Raw genomic sequence first — 16,982 nt, forward strand, 5'->3', positions numbered from 1 at the left:
GAGAGTAGGGAGAAAAGATAATAAACATAATACATATGAAAATGGCATGGTAGATTAGCAGGCAGTATATGTTATAGAAGAAAATAAAGCCAGGCGAGGGCTAGGGAGTCAGTACACAGTAAATATTTAAAGCATTAAAATTTGCGTTGAAAATTTTCAGAGGTATTAACAAGGGATCATGTATGAAACATTTGCTGTACACAGAGTGTTTGCCTGTTGTCCATTGTTGCAGGAATAGTGGGGAGAGAGGAAGTGGAAGGTGCAGGTCACACACTTGGAGGTGCCTGTAACCTGCAGTGATGTGCTGCTGCTTTCCTCCTCTAATTCCACCAGGGTTTACCATAAATCCAGCAGTTCTGTACATTGTCCATGCAGCACTGTTGCAGTTCCTGTTGTGAAATCAACTACTCATGTGACCACCAGGGTAGAAGTTCCCATCCTGCCCAGCTTTTCTGTGTCTTCTTCATATATTGGATGAGGGAGAGAGAACCATCCTCTTTAGTTAGATCTTGTGAGTCTCCCAAGAATAACATGGAACATGGAATTCCCCACCCTCTTAGGGACCTTAGAGATGATTGACTGCGGTGTTTTTCTTTGGCTGATGAAGAAGTGGAACTAAGGAAGTTTGGTGATTGAACTCAGACCATATCGTCATTGGTGCAGGAGGAAGAAAGGGAGGGCTTTGTTCCAGGGCCCACACCGTGTCAGCACATAGTCAGAGGCTCTCGGGGCCTTCCCAGTGTTAATGACTGAACACCCATTGTGTCTCTGCTGCAGGTGGTCAACAGAGGCGACCCATATCCTCAGGAGGTAAGCGCCACTGTCCAAAAAGTCATGGAAAGGCTGGGGTACTGCAACCCCTACCGACTGGTGTGGCAATCTAAGGTAGGTGGCTTCCACACTGGCGGGCAGCCAGCTCTTTTGGTAAAGTTTATTTTATGAGTTATAAAATGGTTAGATTTGGCTCTTTCACATAGACAGGCTCTTCTATAACCTGATTGCTTACCATGGGCAGAAAGAACTCTGCAAGTGGGTAAGATAGAAGGGGAAATCAAGTGACTCGTGGAGCTCCATTGGTTTAATATTTTACCTTTAGCTGCAATGACAGAAACTGTTATTTATTTATATTGAGGCAACTTCTAGGATTCAAGTTTCCATGTGAAAATATCAAAATCCATTCAAGCCAGTGTAAAGAGTGGATCTTGCCCCCAGGGGGCAGTGCATGTGTCCAGGGGGGCAAACAGGGGTACTACAGACCATCAGGAGGCATGGTCCACTTACGCATTCGTCTATCTTTCGCATAGGTTGGTCCGATGCCCTGGTTGGGTCCTCAAACAGACGAATCTATCAAAGGGCTTTGTGAGAGGGGGAGGAAGAATATCCTTTTGGTTCCGATAGCATTTACCAGCGACCATATTGAAACGCTGTATGAGCTGGACATCGAGTACTCTCAAGTTTTAGCCAAGGAGGTAAATGCACCCATCTGCCTTTATCCCATCATGACTTGTTTTAAAAGGAAATTTTCTCTGCAACTAATGTATCATTCAGAAATATTGTTTACTGTGTTTGTTTGCATGTACGGTGTCCTCATTCTCCTGAATAATACTTCATCTGAGTAATAATCTCAACACATTGAGTTAATTCCATGCAGTGGGAGGGGAAACCTGTGCTTTGCTTAAACCAGGTGCCCCGGGGATCACTGTGGCTGACATCATTTTGTTTAGTTTGAGTTACTGGGCTACTCAAAAGTAATAACAACTATATTTCTTTAAGAAAAAAGAAATTTACTTCTCACTAATTCCAAAGGAAAACATTTTATTGTTTTATAATTTCTTTGCCTAATCATGACCTTTACTCAGGGCTATTATTACATGGCTTCTTGTTGAGTGTCAAGGCATATAGGAGTCATTGTCATTTAACAGAAGAGCGTGAAATGAACACGGAAGCAATGTGCGGTGTGATTTCCTTGACCTCTTTTATGCACTCACTTAATTAGCTTTTTGCTGCCATGTTGTGATCAATCTGATTATTGAAATAACGAATACCATCTTTGGTGTCTTGTAATATGAGATGGATGTGAATTGTCATTCAGGGTGGAGAAAAACTGTTGTTCATCTATGTCCTGGCTTTTGAGAGCTGGCCTAAAACCTATTCCAATTTATATTTTTATTTTTATGGGAAGTGTGGAAGCACTGGGACCCAAGAAACCCTTTCTTCCCTCTCTGCCAGAGTTTCTGGCCCTGGTCACTCCAAGTGTGATAGATGGAGGCCCATTCTGCAGGAGACTTCACGCTCTCTGGGACTGGGCAGCATGTGTAGGGCAGGGTAGAGAGTGGGTGGGGAGAACTTGAGCCAACACCCGACCCCCGTGGAATATGAATTTCCGTGCTGGACATCAATCAGACATGGGTGAAGTTAGGGAGCACCTAAGTTTCTTGTCAGTGGTTCTGACACAGTATTTGCAGGCAAGTTGTAATTGGCTAAGAAGCGGTTGCAGCATTGTCTATGGATTTTGTTTAAAGATGCCTTCTGTATCTCACCATGAGCTTGGCTAATTGTGAACTTGCTAAAACTTCAGTGAAAATATAGTTTATACCAATATGTTTGGAAAACAGTTTTTTTATTTTAAATTTCTTATGATTTTATAAATTTGCTTAGAGATGAAATCTGGCTCTATCAACCAGGCTGGAGTGCAGTAGCACAATCATAGCTCCCTGCAGCCTCAAAATCCCGGGCTCAGGTGATCCTCTCCCCAGCTACCTGAGTGGAATTTCAGTGTTGATATATATTTTTCTAGTCAATGTATCACTGACTCTCCCATCAACATCGTTGGAGAATGCCCTTTGCCAACACTGTTTATTCTGTTGTAACTTTTATATGAAGTTTGAGAATACAGCCTCTTCAGTTGAGATCCATGTGTTTGCTGAATCTCAATGTTTTTCCCATGCCAGTTTCCTGATGTTAATGCTAATCTAAAAGATCAAGTAACTGAGGCCAGGTGTGGTGGTTCACACCTGTAATCTCAGCACTTTGGGAGGCCGAGGCAGGTGGATCACCTGAGGTCAGGAGTTTGAGACCAGCCTGGCCAACATGGTGAAACCCCATCTCTACTAAAATACAAAACTTAGCCAAGCGTGGTGGTACGTACCAGTAATCCCAGCTACTTGGGAGGCGGAGGCAGGAAAATCACTTGAATCTGGGAGGTCGAGGTTGCAATGAGCTGAGATTGCACTACTGCACTCCAGCCTGGGCAACAGACCGAGACTCCCTCTCAAAAAAATAGATAAATAAATAAATAAATAAAATAAAATAAATAAAAAGCAAAAGATCAAGTAATTGAAAAGCTATCAGAAGAAAAGGGAAAGAGAAGAATCCTAACTACCTGAGTAAATCATAATTAGACCATTTTCAGTTATTAGGCAGTGGATATTTTTGGAGCTGGGAGCAGGGATGGTACTGAAACAATCCTCCCACTGTTTTCCTTTAGATTTTTCTCCATAAGAATATATTTCGGGCCAGACTCATTGGCTCACACCTGTAATCTCAGCACTTTGAGAGGCCAAGGCGGGTGGATCATTTGAGGTCAGGAGTTCAAGACCAGCCTGGCCAATGTGGTAGAGGCAAGGCCAGCCTTTGCCTCTACCAAAAACACAAAAATTAGCTGGGCATGGTGGTGGGCGCCTGTAATCTCAGCTACTCGAGAGGCTGAGACAGGATGATTCCTTGAACCTGGGAGGCAGAGGTTGCAGTGAGCCAAGATTGCACCACTGCACTCCAGCCTGGGTGACAGAGCAAGACTCCATCTCAAAAAAAAAAAAAAGAATATATTTTAAAACCCAACTCTGAATTGGATCCAGTGTAGGTCCAATATACATTTTATAGTCAATAAGTTAATTTACCTCATTTTGGCACTTGTGATCAAAACAAATATGAAACTATATTTAAAGCAACATTCTGCTTAGGAAGAGTCTGTAAAATTACGCACTAGCAAATGAGAATAAAAAAAGAATGGTAAACAGATTTAAATTGCTTGAGAATTTCATCAAGTGTAACCACAAAAAGGATTTGCAAACAAACCACCTGTAGGAAGGTAATGGGGAAGGGGAAGGACATAAGAATTGAGGAATAATTTATGATAACAGAATCAACATACAGCCCTGCCCCATGACTATTTTTCATTAATGAGCAATCTGTGAACAGTTGAAGTCAGACTTTGAATTGTGTGTGTGTATCTGTGTGTATTTATTTTTTTGTAGCAGTTTCTTTGAAAAAAAAAAAAAAGGAAAATAAAATATGTCTGTGTTTTTCCTCCCTTTTCTCATTTGATTCAGTGTGGAGTTGAAAACATCAGAAGAGCTGAGTCTCTTAATGGAAATCCATTGTTCTCTAAGGTATCTACAGTGTTACAATCGTTTTAGTAGAACATACCAGAGAGTAATCCTCTGAGAAACTCTTGCAGAATATTGGTTTTTCTCACATATTAGAACATTTGGAGTTCCAATTAATTACAAAAATAAAATCGAATTCCTTATCTGCTCAGTCTTTTTTCCTTCAGATAGCCCCAATTTTCTGATTTCTACCCACCTGGAACTATGTCTGATTTAAAACCTGCTTTCCAGAGAAAAGGCCTAGTGGGTGGGGTAAGAGGTTTTCATTTCCTGAAATCTCTGTTTTAACTTTCTCTAAGCTAAGGATTCTCAGGAAAGGAAGATGCTGTAGAATTTGGTTCAAAGGGCTCACCACTTGGATGAAAAGAAACCCCAAGCCAGAGCGCTGACCTGGGCAGCCAGAGGAGGGGCATGGCAGACGAGCAGACCCTGTGCTTCTCATGCATCTTTGCCTCTTGTCTGTCTTCCAGGCCCTGGCCGACTTGGTGCATTCACACATCCAGTCAAACGAGCTGTGTTCCAAGCAGCTGACCCTGAGCTGTCCGCTCTGTGTCAATCCTGTCTGCAGGGAGACTAAATCCTTCTTCACCAGCCAGCAGCTGTGACCCCCGTCGGTGGACCCCGTGGCATTAGGCAAATGCCCAACCTCCAGATACCTCAGATGTGGAGAGGATGTTATTTAGAGATCAAGGAAGGAAGTCATCCTTCCTTGATATATATACAGCCTTTGGGTACAAATTGTGTGATTTCTTGAGGATTGGACTCTTGATGGATTTCTATTTTTATACAACTATACAGTAAGCATTTGTATTTTCTCTTTCTAGGTATAAGCTACTAGTTTGGAATGTCCACTAGGACCTTTAATAAATGAGTTAAAAATTTGTCTTATGAGACACACCTATTTTAAGTATAGATTTTGGCTTTATTGCCCAAAACCCTCCTGAAAGGGTACAGAGAGTCCCCTCTGTGGGCTGGCAGTGTGAATGAGATCTGTTTAGTCTCGTGCATATAGTTGCAGTTTTTTAAATGAACATAGTTGAGTATTTGAAGTGAATTTGAAAAAGAAATGTTACTTAATCTTTCCCTAAGCCCATGGGTTACAGAATGCTAGGGAGGCAATTTGGTTACCTGCAATGGCTGCTTTTGCCAGTGAGGCCACCATTCATTGGTCATCTTCGTATTTGTGTGTGAATCTCACTTTCCTCAATGTAAAAAGGAATCAAGTACGGATTTCAGAAGTGCTCTGAGATTCCCCATACACCCAAGGCTAATAAACGTGTACAAGTACAGTGTTCGTGATACGTGCCTTGGTGGGAGTCCGCGGTGCCACAGGGAAGGGGCTCCCACTGCTTCTGGTCTCCAAGGACAGTGCTGCTGGAAAGGCTAATGATGAGCTTCACCCTGGAGCTCCTCCCGGGACTTTGCAAGCCTTTCCATCCAGCATCTTCTCTATCTTAGTTGAATGCCTTCTTTCTGCACATTTGTTTTAAGAATTATTTTATAAAGTCAACAATACTTTGCTTGAAGTCTTTCTTAATTTACAATTTTTTATTATAAAAATTTATAGCCATACAATGGGACATGTGAAGAATACAGAAAAGTAACCACTTTAATGCAATAACTACTATCATAATATTGTATTTTGTGCTAGTCCTTTCCTGTAAATATTTTTAATGCCATTGTCACCTTGGATTTGTGAGTGAAAAGTGTTTCTAAAAATAGAGAAATAATGTCAGATCAGAGTCTGATCTTCTATGTTTGTATTTAAATGGATTAAAAAATCCCTGGTGGTTCCATGAAGAATTTGTAAAGATCACTTTCTCTTTCCTCCAAGCCCTGAAACTTTGTTCTTCAAAAGAGCGTTTCTTTTTTTTTTCTTTAAGCCAGTTTATAAAGTGGAAGTATTAGGAGATTCATAAATCTTCCATATTGAGAATTGGCTATGTTAATAAATATTACAACATCATTAAGGTTTTAACTAAGTTTGATTCATGCTGTCTGTCAAATCAAAACTGATCTAAATCAAAATTATTAAATGTGAGGAGCTTTTTTAATACAGGAAAAGAAACATGCCATCCACTTGAGTTAATAGTTTTCCTACGTTGATGACAGCCCTCATGAGTAGTATCCACATTTTAAAAATTTCAAATTGGTTTTTCTATTAGTAGATTGTGTTTCTAGAGAAAGATACAAGGCATAGGTAATTGTTTAGGATTTTCCTCTAGCCTTTTCCATTACCTTTTTGGGAATTAGGTTTGCAGTAGACTTTGAGTGACCATCCCACCATGAAGTGAATTCTCTGAGTCAGTGGTGTGGTGCTGGAAGGAAGGTTATTTTTGGAGCCACTCTCTCTCCTTAAGGAAACTTCTTAAGGGTCTGCTTCAATTCTTCAATGACTTTAGAGGTGAAAAAATATTTTTATGGAGATGATGCAGAAAACTCCAATTCAGGAGCCCTTGTGAGTCTATCTGAAGCACTTATTTGCTAAGGAAACCTGAATTGATAGCAGTACTGTGCTGTCTGGAATAATGTCCTTGATACTGAGTTGGGACCAGACTGGCTTTTATAGTGACAGGCAAAGAGGCATTTATTGAGATCACTGCTCATGGCATTTGTTGCTGTAAGAAGTGTTGCCTTTGATTGTTACTAACCATGGATGGGTAATGGTCATACATTAGGCTAGCGTTTGGTAGGACAAAATCTTTTTAGAGCTTTGAGAATTGTCATCCTGTTGGTCAACTTTGAAATACAAATGTTTGCTCTGGTAATTAGCAATGAACTGCTGGCAGTTTCTTCAAGCTATGTATATACAGATCTGGCTTTTAATTGATGAATCAACTTCTACAGAAACTTTTGCAGGGACAGTGTTGATGAGGCAGTTTAGCTTGCCAGGGTGATGATAAAGCCCAGGTCCCTGCATGTATAGTGCTCTTCTAAACAATATGCATTCTTGAACTACTTAACTTTTTAAAAATCAAAATAAATTTTTGCACTCAAAATTTGCTTCATATCAGGAGAAATGAACTCATTGTGTGTGTTTTTTTTTTTTTTAAGATGGAGTCTTGTTATGTCACCCAGGCTGGAGTGCAGTGGTGCGATCTTGGCTCACTGCCACCTCCACCTCCTGGGCTCAAGTGATCCTCCCACCTCAGCCTCCCAAGTACCTGGGACTACAGGAGTGCATCACCATGCCGGGCTACTTTCTTATATTTTTTGTAGAGATGGGGTTTTGCCATGTTGTCCAGGCTGGTCTTGAACCCTGGGCTCAAGGGATTCTCCTGCCTCAGTCTCCCAAAGTGCTGGGATTACAAGGATGAGCCTATGCACCCGGCCCTAAACTCGTTATTAAACGCCCTTTAAATGTGAGGCTGGGTGCAGTGCCTTACATATGTAATTCCAATACTTTGGAAGGCCGAGGTTGGAGGATTGCTTTATCCCAGGAGTTCAAGACCAGCCTGGGCAACATAGGGAGACCCTGACTCTACAAAAAATAAAAATTAACTGGGTGTAGTGGCACATGCCTGTAGATCCAGCTACTTAGGAGGCTGAGGTGGTAGGATTGCTTGAGCCCAGCAGTTTGAGGTTGCAGTGAGGTGTGATTGCACTACTGCACTCCAGCCTGGGTGACAGAGGAAGACCCTGTCCCAAAATTAAAAAAAAGAAAAGAAATACAGAGACTAGGTCATTTATAAAGGAAAGAGGTTTAATTGACTCAGTTCGGCTTTCTGAGGAAGCCTTAGGAAATTGACAATCATGGCAGAAGGGGAAGCAGATGTCTTACATGGCAGCGAGTGAGAGCAAGCAAGCAGGGAAGATCCCCTTATAAAACCATCAGATCTCATGAGAACTCACTATCACAAGAACAGCATGGGGGAACTGTCTCCATGTTCCAATCTCCTTCCACCAGGTCCCTCCCTCAGCAGGTGGGGATTATGAGGATTACAATTTGAGATGAGATTTGGGTGGGGAACAGAGCCAAATCTTATCATTCCACCCTGGCCCCTCCCAAATCTCATGTCCTTTTTACATTTCAAAACCAATCATGCCTTCCCAACAGTCCTCCGGAGTCTTAACTCATTCCAGCATTAACCCAAAAGTCCAAGTTCAAAGAAAGTCTCATCCGAGACAAGGCAAGTCCCTTCTGCCTGTGAGCCTGTAACATTAAGTTAGTTACTTCCAAGATACAATGGGAGTACAGACATTGGTAAATGTTCTCATTCCTTCTCATTCCAAATGGGAGAAATTGGCCAAAACACAGGGCTATAGGCCCCATGCACCACTGCACTCCACTGTGCAAGTCTGAAACCCGGCAGCGCACTCCTTAAATCTTTTTTTTTTTTTTTTTTTTTTTTTTTGAGATGGAGTCTTGCTCTGTTGCCCAGGCTGGAGTACGGGGGCACGATCTTGGCTCACTGCAACCTTCGCCTCTCAGGTTCAAAGGATCATCCTGCCTCAGCCTCCGGAGTAGCTGGGATTACAGGTATGTGCCACCATGCCCGGCTAATTTTTGTATTTTTAGTAGAGATGGGGTTTCACCATGTTGGTCAGGCTGGTCTCTAACTCCTGACCTTGTGATCCACCCGCCTCGGCCTCTGAAAGTGTCAGGATTACAGGTGTGAGCCACTAACCCCGGCCTACTCATTAAATCTTAAAGTTCTGGAATAATCTCCTTTGACTCCATGTCTCACCTCCAGGTCACGCTGATGCAAGAGGTGGGCTAATCTTTCTCATAAATTGGGTATTTAATTCAAGAAACCATAACTTAAGGCATGTAAAAGAGATCCTTTGCTCAATGTGATGCCATTGTGCTTATCCAAAGTATATTATTATTACCCACAAAGGGTGAGAGATTAAGCTGCAGCCATACCCCAAGTGGAGTGAGCAGCAAGACCTGCCCCCTGCTCAGAGTGTAGATGACTGGGGGCACCTGCATTCCTAGGGGCTCTGCCGTATGAGCTCCTGTCGACGCAGCAAAGGACCACCTTGCCCAACGACAGCGGGAAGGCAGAATTTAAAGCTGGCAGCCGTAAGCAAAGGTCTGTGTGTGTGCACGGGGGCACGTGAAGGCACAGGTGCATCAGCCAGGAACCTCCAATTCACCTCTTAACCTTCTCACCTCACCTGAAACCCCTTCTGCCAGAATCCTGAAGGTGGCCCAGGAACATGGCTCCCAACATTAGGTGGAAATGGGAAATTTGTTGAGATGTCACAAGCTGGAATAAGAAAATTCTGAGCTCACCCGGAAATCAACGCCCTAAATTAAGATTATTCAGCTTCTCAGTTGTTAATAGCAAAATGGAGACCTGAGCGTGGATAACTTTTGGTATCTGTGGGGGATCCTGGAACCAACTCCCTGCCAGTATAGAAGGACAACTGTCTACAGTACTTGAAGTATTATTAACTATATTCACCATGCTGTATGTTAGATCCCCAGAACATATTTATCCTGCATATCTAAAATTTTGATCATTTTACAAACCTTCTATTTTTTTTTTTTGCCCATTTTCTCCAGCTAGACACTTGTGCAATATGGCTATTATCTGATCTTTGCCTTAAATGTTGTGCTTCTTTTCCATATGCACGTATTTTGCAAAATATAAAGTGTGTAGAGCTATATAGCAATGAGCCAAGTGGTGGGTACCTGCAGGTGCTTTGGAGAAGTAAATTGATGCTGCTAATATTTGTTGAATGGCACGAATATGATGAGCAATAGCAGGTGGTGCCCTTCAGCCAGACCATCGCTCCGTGCATGTGATGCATCTTTGCCAAAGACTAGTTCTGGGAAGTGGTTGCCTCTAGAGAACACATTCCTAATATTCTGGGGTACCGTGAGAGAAAGAAATGCTTTTGTTTTTGATGTGGGACTCTTATTAAGCCTTTCTTCGGAGAAAAGGAAGTGAAAAATGCACCCCATGATAATCAGTTTCTTACAACATACTGTGATAGTACCTGCTTCATTGTTTTTAGCTGGAATCATTAGCTTCCATTTTTAGAATAACAGCTATTGGCTAAATTAGGCTACAGTAGGCCATTAAGATGGATGTTGGAATTAAAAACATTTTTTGAAAAAAGCCTGCTTTGAGCCTTTGTTATAAGCCCTTGGGTAGAGATCTGGGTCCTGTTTCTGATTTCTTGTGAGCCTTCACTCTGACAGTTTTGTTTCCAGAAACACACTCTTAGCCTGCTCCTGAAATGGGAACAGACAGGCCAACTTCCCCTCTCCAGTCTCCTCTGCGGGTCAAAGCTTTACTTTCCTGTCATGTTAAGAAAGAATAGATTTAACCTTGATAATCCATGTAGTATTCCGTATTTTTAGCTTTTCCTTATTTAAAAAAAAGTGTATATATGGCATGGAATTGATTGCACAGGCACATGGCATGTTGGCTTGTGAACCAATTGTTAAAATTTCAAGTTAACAATCATTAAAATAATATCTTTCAAATTAAGTTATATTAAAAACAAAGGTAACATTCTAAATTCATTACTTTCTAATTATTTCACCCTATGTTTTTGTTGTTGATTAGACATAAGAAAGTGATGGGAAAAGCGTTCATAACACAGTACATAAGTTGTTTCTGTAGCCATTACATTGTGATATTCACAAACACTTGAACACTTGAATAGTCTTCCATTATTTGAAAACTATTATTCAACTTATCCAAGTGAAGTATTGGCATACAAAGAAGTTGTTTCATATTTGCATTGCTCATTAATGTAAACAAAATGTCGATATGTGTGAACTATAGTTGTTGATGAATTGCAAGTGGCTGCAGATACAAAAGCTTGGTAAAAATCAACAAAAGCACTCTCTGAGAATGAATTGGCTATATGGAATTTATAGGAAAGTGTATTGTGTATTTTATTATTATTTGTAAATTGTGTGTTCCACATCTTTTAGATTAGCAAAATTTATAGTAAGCATGCTCTCACACATACATTATATGCATAGACTGTTTTTCAGATTGCTGGTTAGTCACCATTTACCAGCACACTGCTGTCTAAAAGGGAACTTTTCTGGGACGACGGAAATGATATCTATGGATTGCATACTTGTATTATTCTCCATATTCATGATAGAGAGAGGCAGCTGTCTCTATAATCACGGCCTATTTGGAGCAAAAGTTACCCCCACAGTGACTAGGGGGTATAAGTCTTTTTAGTAAGATTCCATTTGTCTCCACCAAAAACCCATGGGCCTGTAGTACTAACAGAATCCATGGAAAGTGATTCCCAATTAACAGTTCCAGCCAGAGGGCTAAAAGAGACAAAAACTTTCCGATGACAAAGGTCTGTCTGAAAAGTACGTTTTGTTTTACTTGTCGTCTCATCTGGCCCTGAAAACTTGTCACAGGGAAAACCAGCGCAGCAGTGGGTAAGCACCCACTTCAGGGGAGCGTGAATTGCTCATTCTGAAGATCAGACAGTGGGGAACAAAGTGGTCTCTTCCCGTCCGTTCCTCTGGGAGGGCTCCACCTTACAGTATCCATGACTACACTGGAGAGAATGAGACGGAACCCTGTGTGCAGAGCTGTAGAGTTCCAGCTGGCTCCTGAAGGCAGCCGACCTTTTCACTAACACTGGTGAGACTCTCACCAACGTGTGTCCCCATCATACTCTAGAGCCTCGGGTTGCATGGGTCCTATTTTTCCTGAAGCAAAGCAATCTTTTCCCGAAGCTACACTCTGCAGACAAGCAGCTTCTTTTATTTGTATCTTTCTCCTGTCAATTGCATGACAGAAAAGAAAAACTGTGTCACATAATGAATTCTAACCCCTTCCTATGCCTCAGAGCTTGACAGAAATAAAGACAGCTGCTCTGTGCAGCCACTTCACCTTTTTGTGTCCCCCAAGCCTCTCCCTGGGCCTCTTCTGAACTCCTGGTTCACTCTGTTTCTGCGATGCTTTCTCCTGTTTCCAGTTGCGGTATTACCCTTTGCTGCAATCCCTTGATCCTCAGGAGCTAGGAATATATTCAAGGTTTTATGCCTGATCCCTTCTGAATCCCCCAAAGGCCAAGTACCGAGCCGAGCCGTGGTGGTATCCAGCAGCAAAGGCTGGCCTGGCTTTACCTTCCTAAGAGCTGAATGTCTCTCCAGGAGCGTGATCAGACATCTCATTGCAGCTGTATAACATGAGGTAGCATTTTGAGGGTATGTGGCTGTTTGGTTACATTCCCTTCTCAAAAAAATTTAAATGGGTTTCCCTAGACTAAGGATATGCAGAGCCAAATGCTCCTGCCTGCATTAGAGCCATCTGGGCCAAATTATCTCCTGATCATGTTTCACTCCCAGCTGAGTCGTCTTAAAGCGCAGCGTAGAGGTTGTTCAGGAAGCACCAGTGAAGACGGCCCAACGACTGGGAAGCCGGAGGACAGGGGCAAACACGTTATCAAGCCTTTCGGCTCAGCGAAGTCTGACTTCGGGGCAAGACTGGGTCGTCTGACACAGACGTGGGCACTGCCGTGGTGAGCAGGACATTCTTCTGTCCCTGCTCAGAGCTGGGCTGTCTGTTTCAAACATTGTTTGGGTCCACCAAGTTTATAAACAAGAGAACTGTATTAGGTGGGCTTTCTTCGACTCTGAGGGAAACACAGCAAAAGGAAACAAACTTAAGTGACCTCAAGGAGGGATGGAGAGTGGGCAGATTGGCAAGGTTGGTAAATACATAAACAGTTTTCTGAATAATATGTTATTTTAAAACAACGTTCACAGCCTGCTTAGTCTGTGCAGCTGTAGTCCTGCTTAATTAAAGCAGGGGTCTGGAGGGATTGACCTTCATTTGAATATACGAATTTTTCTTTCTGAGACTGCATCCAGTGGTGTGCTGATAAATGTTTAACAACGGGCTCTCTGGGAGAAAAAGGAACCCTGATTTGTAGCATTTGCTGATTTCCATGGTGTAAATACTACCACTGCTGCTGGCTCCAAACTACCAACGTGACATTACTTATCATAGAGTTGGGAGGAGTTGTTAAAATTGGCTTTCCTGAGCCAGCACGAGCCAGCTCCTGCACATTGCTGACTCTATTCCTTGTCAGAGGTCTTACTCACTATGTATTCTGGAATGTTCCCCCACCTTGCTCCCTTCCTGTCCTAAACAGAGCAGAATCCTACAGAACCTAAGAAGTAATGGGAGCATGGGGAGCCCAAGGAGTCATAAGTCGGATTATTTTCACGGCAGTTGGAGCACCCCCACAATGGACATTGGGAGCCTGGAGCAGACACCCTGTGGACCACAGCCAAGGGCAGCCTCTCTTCAGGGCGGCCTGAGTGTGCCTGCCTGTGGGCGACAGGGAAAGGCTCTTGGTTCGATGTATTACTCTCTCTCTCTTTTTTTTTTTTTTTTAAACAGATGGGGTCTCCTTTTGTTGCCCAGGCTGGTGTGCAGTGGCGCCATCATAACTTAACTCACTGCAGCCTCAAACTCTTGGGCTCCTCCTGCTTCAGTTTCCTGAGTTGCTGGGACTACAGGTGCATGCCACCACACCAGGCTAATTTTTAAATTTTTTTTTGTAGAGATGGGGTCTCGCTATGTTACCCAGGCTGGTCTCGAACACCTGGCCTCAAGTGATCCTCCTGTCTCTGTCTCCCAAAGTGCTGGGATTACAGGCATGAGCCACTGCACCCAACCTTTTAATTATTTTTTGTATGTTTAAAAATCTTTAGCACTGTAAGACATCTGCTCTGCCCACCTGAAAAGATGGTGTGAGAATCATCTGAGACAACGTGTAAAACCAGAGTGTAGACTAGAAAGGGCTTTGTATCTGTAGTGGGCTATTATTCATTAACATCTATGAATATTTGGACATAGTACCTAGGTCATAATTTTAAAATATATTTTTCTTACTAAAAATTATTTTAAAATGTAGAAAGTAAGATACATAAAAAAGGGGAAATTATCCATGATCTTATGACACTTGATGAAACTAACCCCACATATTTTATGCATACTTTAAAATTATAAAAATACTCATATGTTTCTTCTATACTCTGTATTGCTCATTTAACATCTCATGGACATGTCTTATTTGTCATGACATATTACTAAACAATGATTTTGACAAATATCCTTATAGACAAAATCTTTGGACATATCCTCGATCATTTCCGTAGGGAAAGTTGTTGGAAGTGTGTTGTCTGAATCAAAGGCTATTCTTGCAGATTTTGTTTTAAAGGATGAAATGAGATCGCATATGTAATGTGTTTAGTACAGTGCAGTGCCTGAGATATGTGTGTGTGCATGAGTGTGTGTATGTGTGTTGAAGGCCCAATAAATGGTAGTGATTATTAACTTGTATTAATTTGGTTAGCACACTATTGCTGTATTGCTCTTAGTGGTGTTATAGTTTTTTTCTGAGAGTATTATGAAGAGAGTGTGACGGCAGGAATCTAGGGGATCAGTTCTCTTGTCCTGTTTGGTTTTTGTTTTTTGAGACAAGGTCTTGCTCTGTCACTCAGGCTGGAATGCAGTGGCACAGTCCTGGCTCTCTGCAGGCTTGACCTCCTGGGCTTAAGTGATCCTCCTGCCTCAGCTTCCCAAGGAGCTGGGTGTATAAGTCTGTTTTCACACTGCTATACAGAACTACTTGAGACTGGGTAATTTTTGAAGAAAAGAAGTTTAATTGACTTGCGGTTTCTGCAGGCTTAACAGGAAGCATGACTGGAAGGCCTCCGGAAACTTACAGTCACAGCAGAAGGCGAAGGAGAAGCAAAGACCTTCTTCATGCGGTGGCAGGAGAGAGAGAGAATGAGAGAGAAGTGCCATATACTTTTAAACCATCAGATCTTGTGAGGACTCACTATCACGAGATCACCAAGGTTAAATCTGCCCCCATTATCCAATTGCCTTCCAGCAGGCCCGTCCTCCAATTCTACACGAGATTTGGGTAGGGACATAAATCCAAGCCATATCACTGGGACTACAGATGCACCACCATGGCCAGCTAATTCTGTGTGTGTGAATCTGTAGAGATGATGTCTCCCTATGTTGCCCAGACTAGACTCAAACTCCTGGGCTCAAGAGATCCTCCCACCTCAGCTTCCCAAAGTGCTCAGATTACAAGCGTAAGCCACCACACCCGGCCTATCCTGCTCTTTCTGTTCCTTGTTACCATTTACTTTTGGTTACTTGCCTTGATAGGGTTATAGGAAGAATGGGATTGATGGGCATAGGAAGAAGAGACAGATGACAAAGCCATTTTTTCTTATTTATCAATAATTTTGCAAAAAGTCTGAGTTAAGAAAGTTGAGTTTCAGGTTAGAACAACTTGGTGGATTATGTGTGGATTTTACTTACCCTTTGCGGGTCTACAGGTACCTCAGTATTGCCTGTGTGTGTCCTGAGTGCCCTCCTGTCCCCAAACAGCTCTCAGCAGCCTCCCAGAGGGGAGAGCCATCCATCAAAGCTGGGCAGGTCTCCAGCTCAGGTAACCACCGCACTTACACAATTGTCCCTTATGAAAAGGCAGCGGGGAATGTGTTCTTCCTGTTTCTGCCCTCCTGAAGGTTTTCATGTCCATGCTAACCCACTGTGGGCCTGGGCCAAGGCCAAGTTGCCCATCAATATTTTAAAGTAGTGGTGTTATAAAATTTATGGAAGACACACAAAGAAAAATCCCCTGAAATGACAAGCCCGCTGAGAAGGCATGTTGGCTAAAAGGAGATCTCCGACTTTGAAACAGTGTGAGATCAAGTGCCCGAGCTGGTGAGGCCCTTTGTATGCATAGGGCCTGGAGCTTGGTGGGAAATCTGACGTGGTTTCAAATCCTACCTACAACTGTTAATTTATTTGGTTATCTATTAACAGTCTCCTGGCAGATTACTTTTATGTTTAAAATTAAGTGCTCGATTGATTATTTTCTAGAACAGTGATGGGATGTTTTTCTATACTTAAGCCAATCCATTAGTGGGCTCTCTCATTCCTGATCTCTTTTCCTTCCTTTCTTGGTTCATTTTGTGTGTGTGTGTGTGTGTGTGTGTGTGTGTGTGTATGTGTGCGCATGCGTGTGTGAGCACACTTGCATGTGTGTGCACCCGAAGTTTGTGGGAGTCAGAGGATGGAGGAAGAGTCTTTATTCTGAAATCAGAGGAAAGTAAGACTTTTATGTTTCTTCCAAACTATATATTTACAAGGATTTTTCAACACCCAATGAGAGGTAGTTATTTCTTGGCATGATTCATAGGTGGAAGCAGTGTCTGACTCTATTCCTTGTCAGAGGTCTTACTATGTATTCTGGAATTTTATATTATGGGGAATTTTATATTATGGGGATTTCATTTTATCAAAAATCTTGCATAAGCTGCTATTTTTGAAACCCTCTATTTTCCTTTTATCTGCTTTGGAGGCATCTTCAAATATTTCCATATTTCCAAGATTTGCTTCTGAGGATTGAGACTCAATTACTTTTTTAAAAAGTTGGGTTTATTAAATATGGACTAGATAGAAAAAATATGACATACGTAAGGCAGAGCTCCTGACTCTCGTGCTTGGGCAGGTTCCTCGGTGTGCTTGGAACTTATCAGTTTCTTCAGCCTGGAGTGTAGCCAGGTGTGGCCTGAGGTAGCCTGAGCTCCCAAGCAGGTCATCTCTGGCCATT

The 16,982-nt window shown here is 42.2% G+C and overlaps 1 protein-coding gene across 7 annotated transcripts in view; it reads left to right on the plus strand.

Moving 5' to 3' along the window:
• Positions 1–6,354, plus strand: part of FECH (ferrochelatase) — a 38,209-nt gene extending 31,855 nt beyond the window's left edge. For 6 of the 7 annotated variants that reach the window (XM_055298051.2, XM_055298070.2, XM_055298045.2 and 3 more), the window contains 4 exons: positions 778–885; positions 1,305–1,469; positions 4,332–4,391; positions 4,859–6,354. In XM_055298051.2, the coding sequence (XP_055154026.1) occupies positions 778–885; positions 1,305–1,469; positions 4,332–4,391; positions 4,859–4,993 (468 nt within the window). In that variant the 3' untranslated portion in view covers positions 4,994–6,354. The remainder of the gene's footprint in view (positions 1–777; positions 886–1,304; positions 1,470–4,331; positions 4,392–4,858) is intronic. The other variant, XM_055298061.2, reaches the window with a different exon arrangement.
• The last annotated feature ends 10,628 nt before the right edge of the window (positions 6,355–16,982 follow it).

This window comes from Symphalangus syndactylus, chromosome 1, assembly GCF_028878055.3.
Source record: "Symphalangus syndactylus isolate Jambi chromosome 1, NHGRI_mSymSyn1-v2.1_pri, whole genome shotgun sequence".
In the NCBI taxonomy this organism is placed as follows: domain Eukaryota; kingdom Metazoa; phylum Chordata; class Mammalia; order Primates; family Hylobatidae; genus Symphalangus; species Symphalangus syndactylus.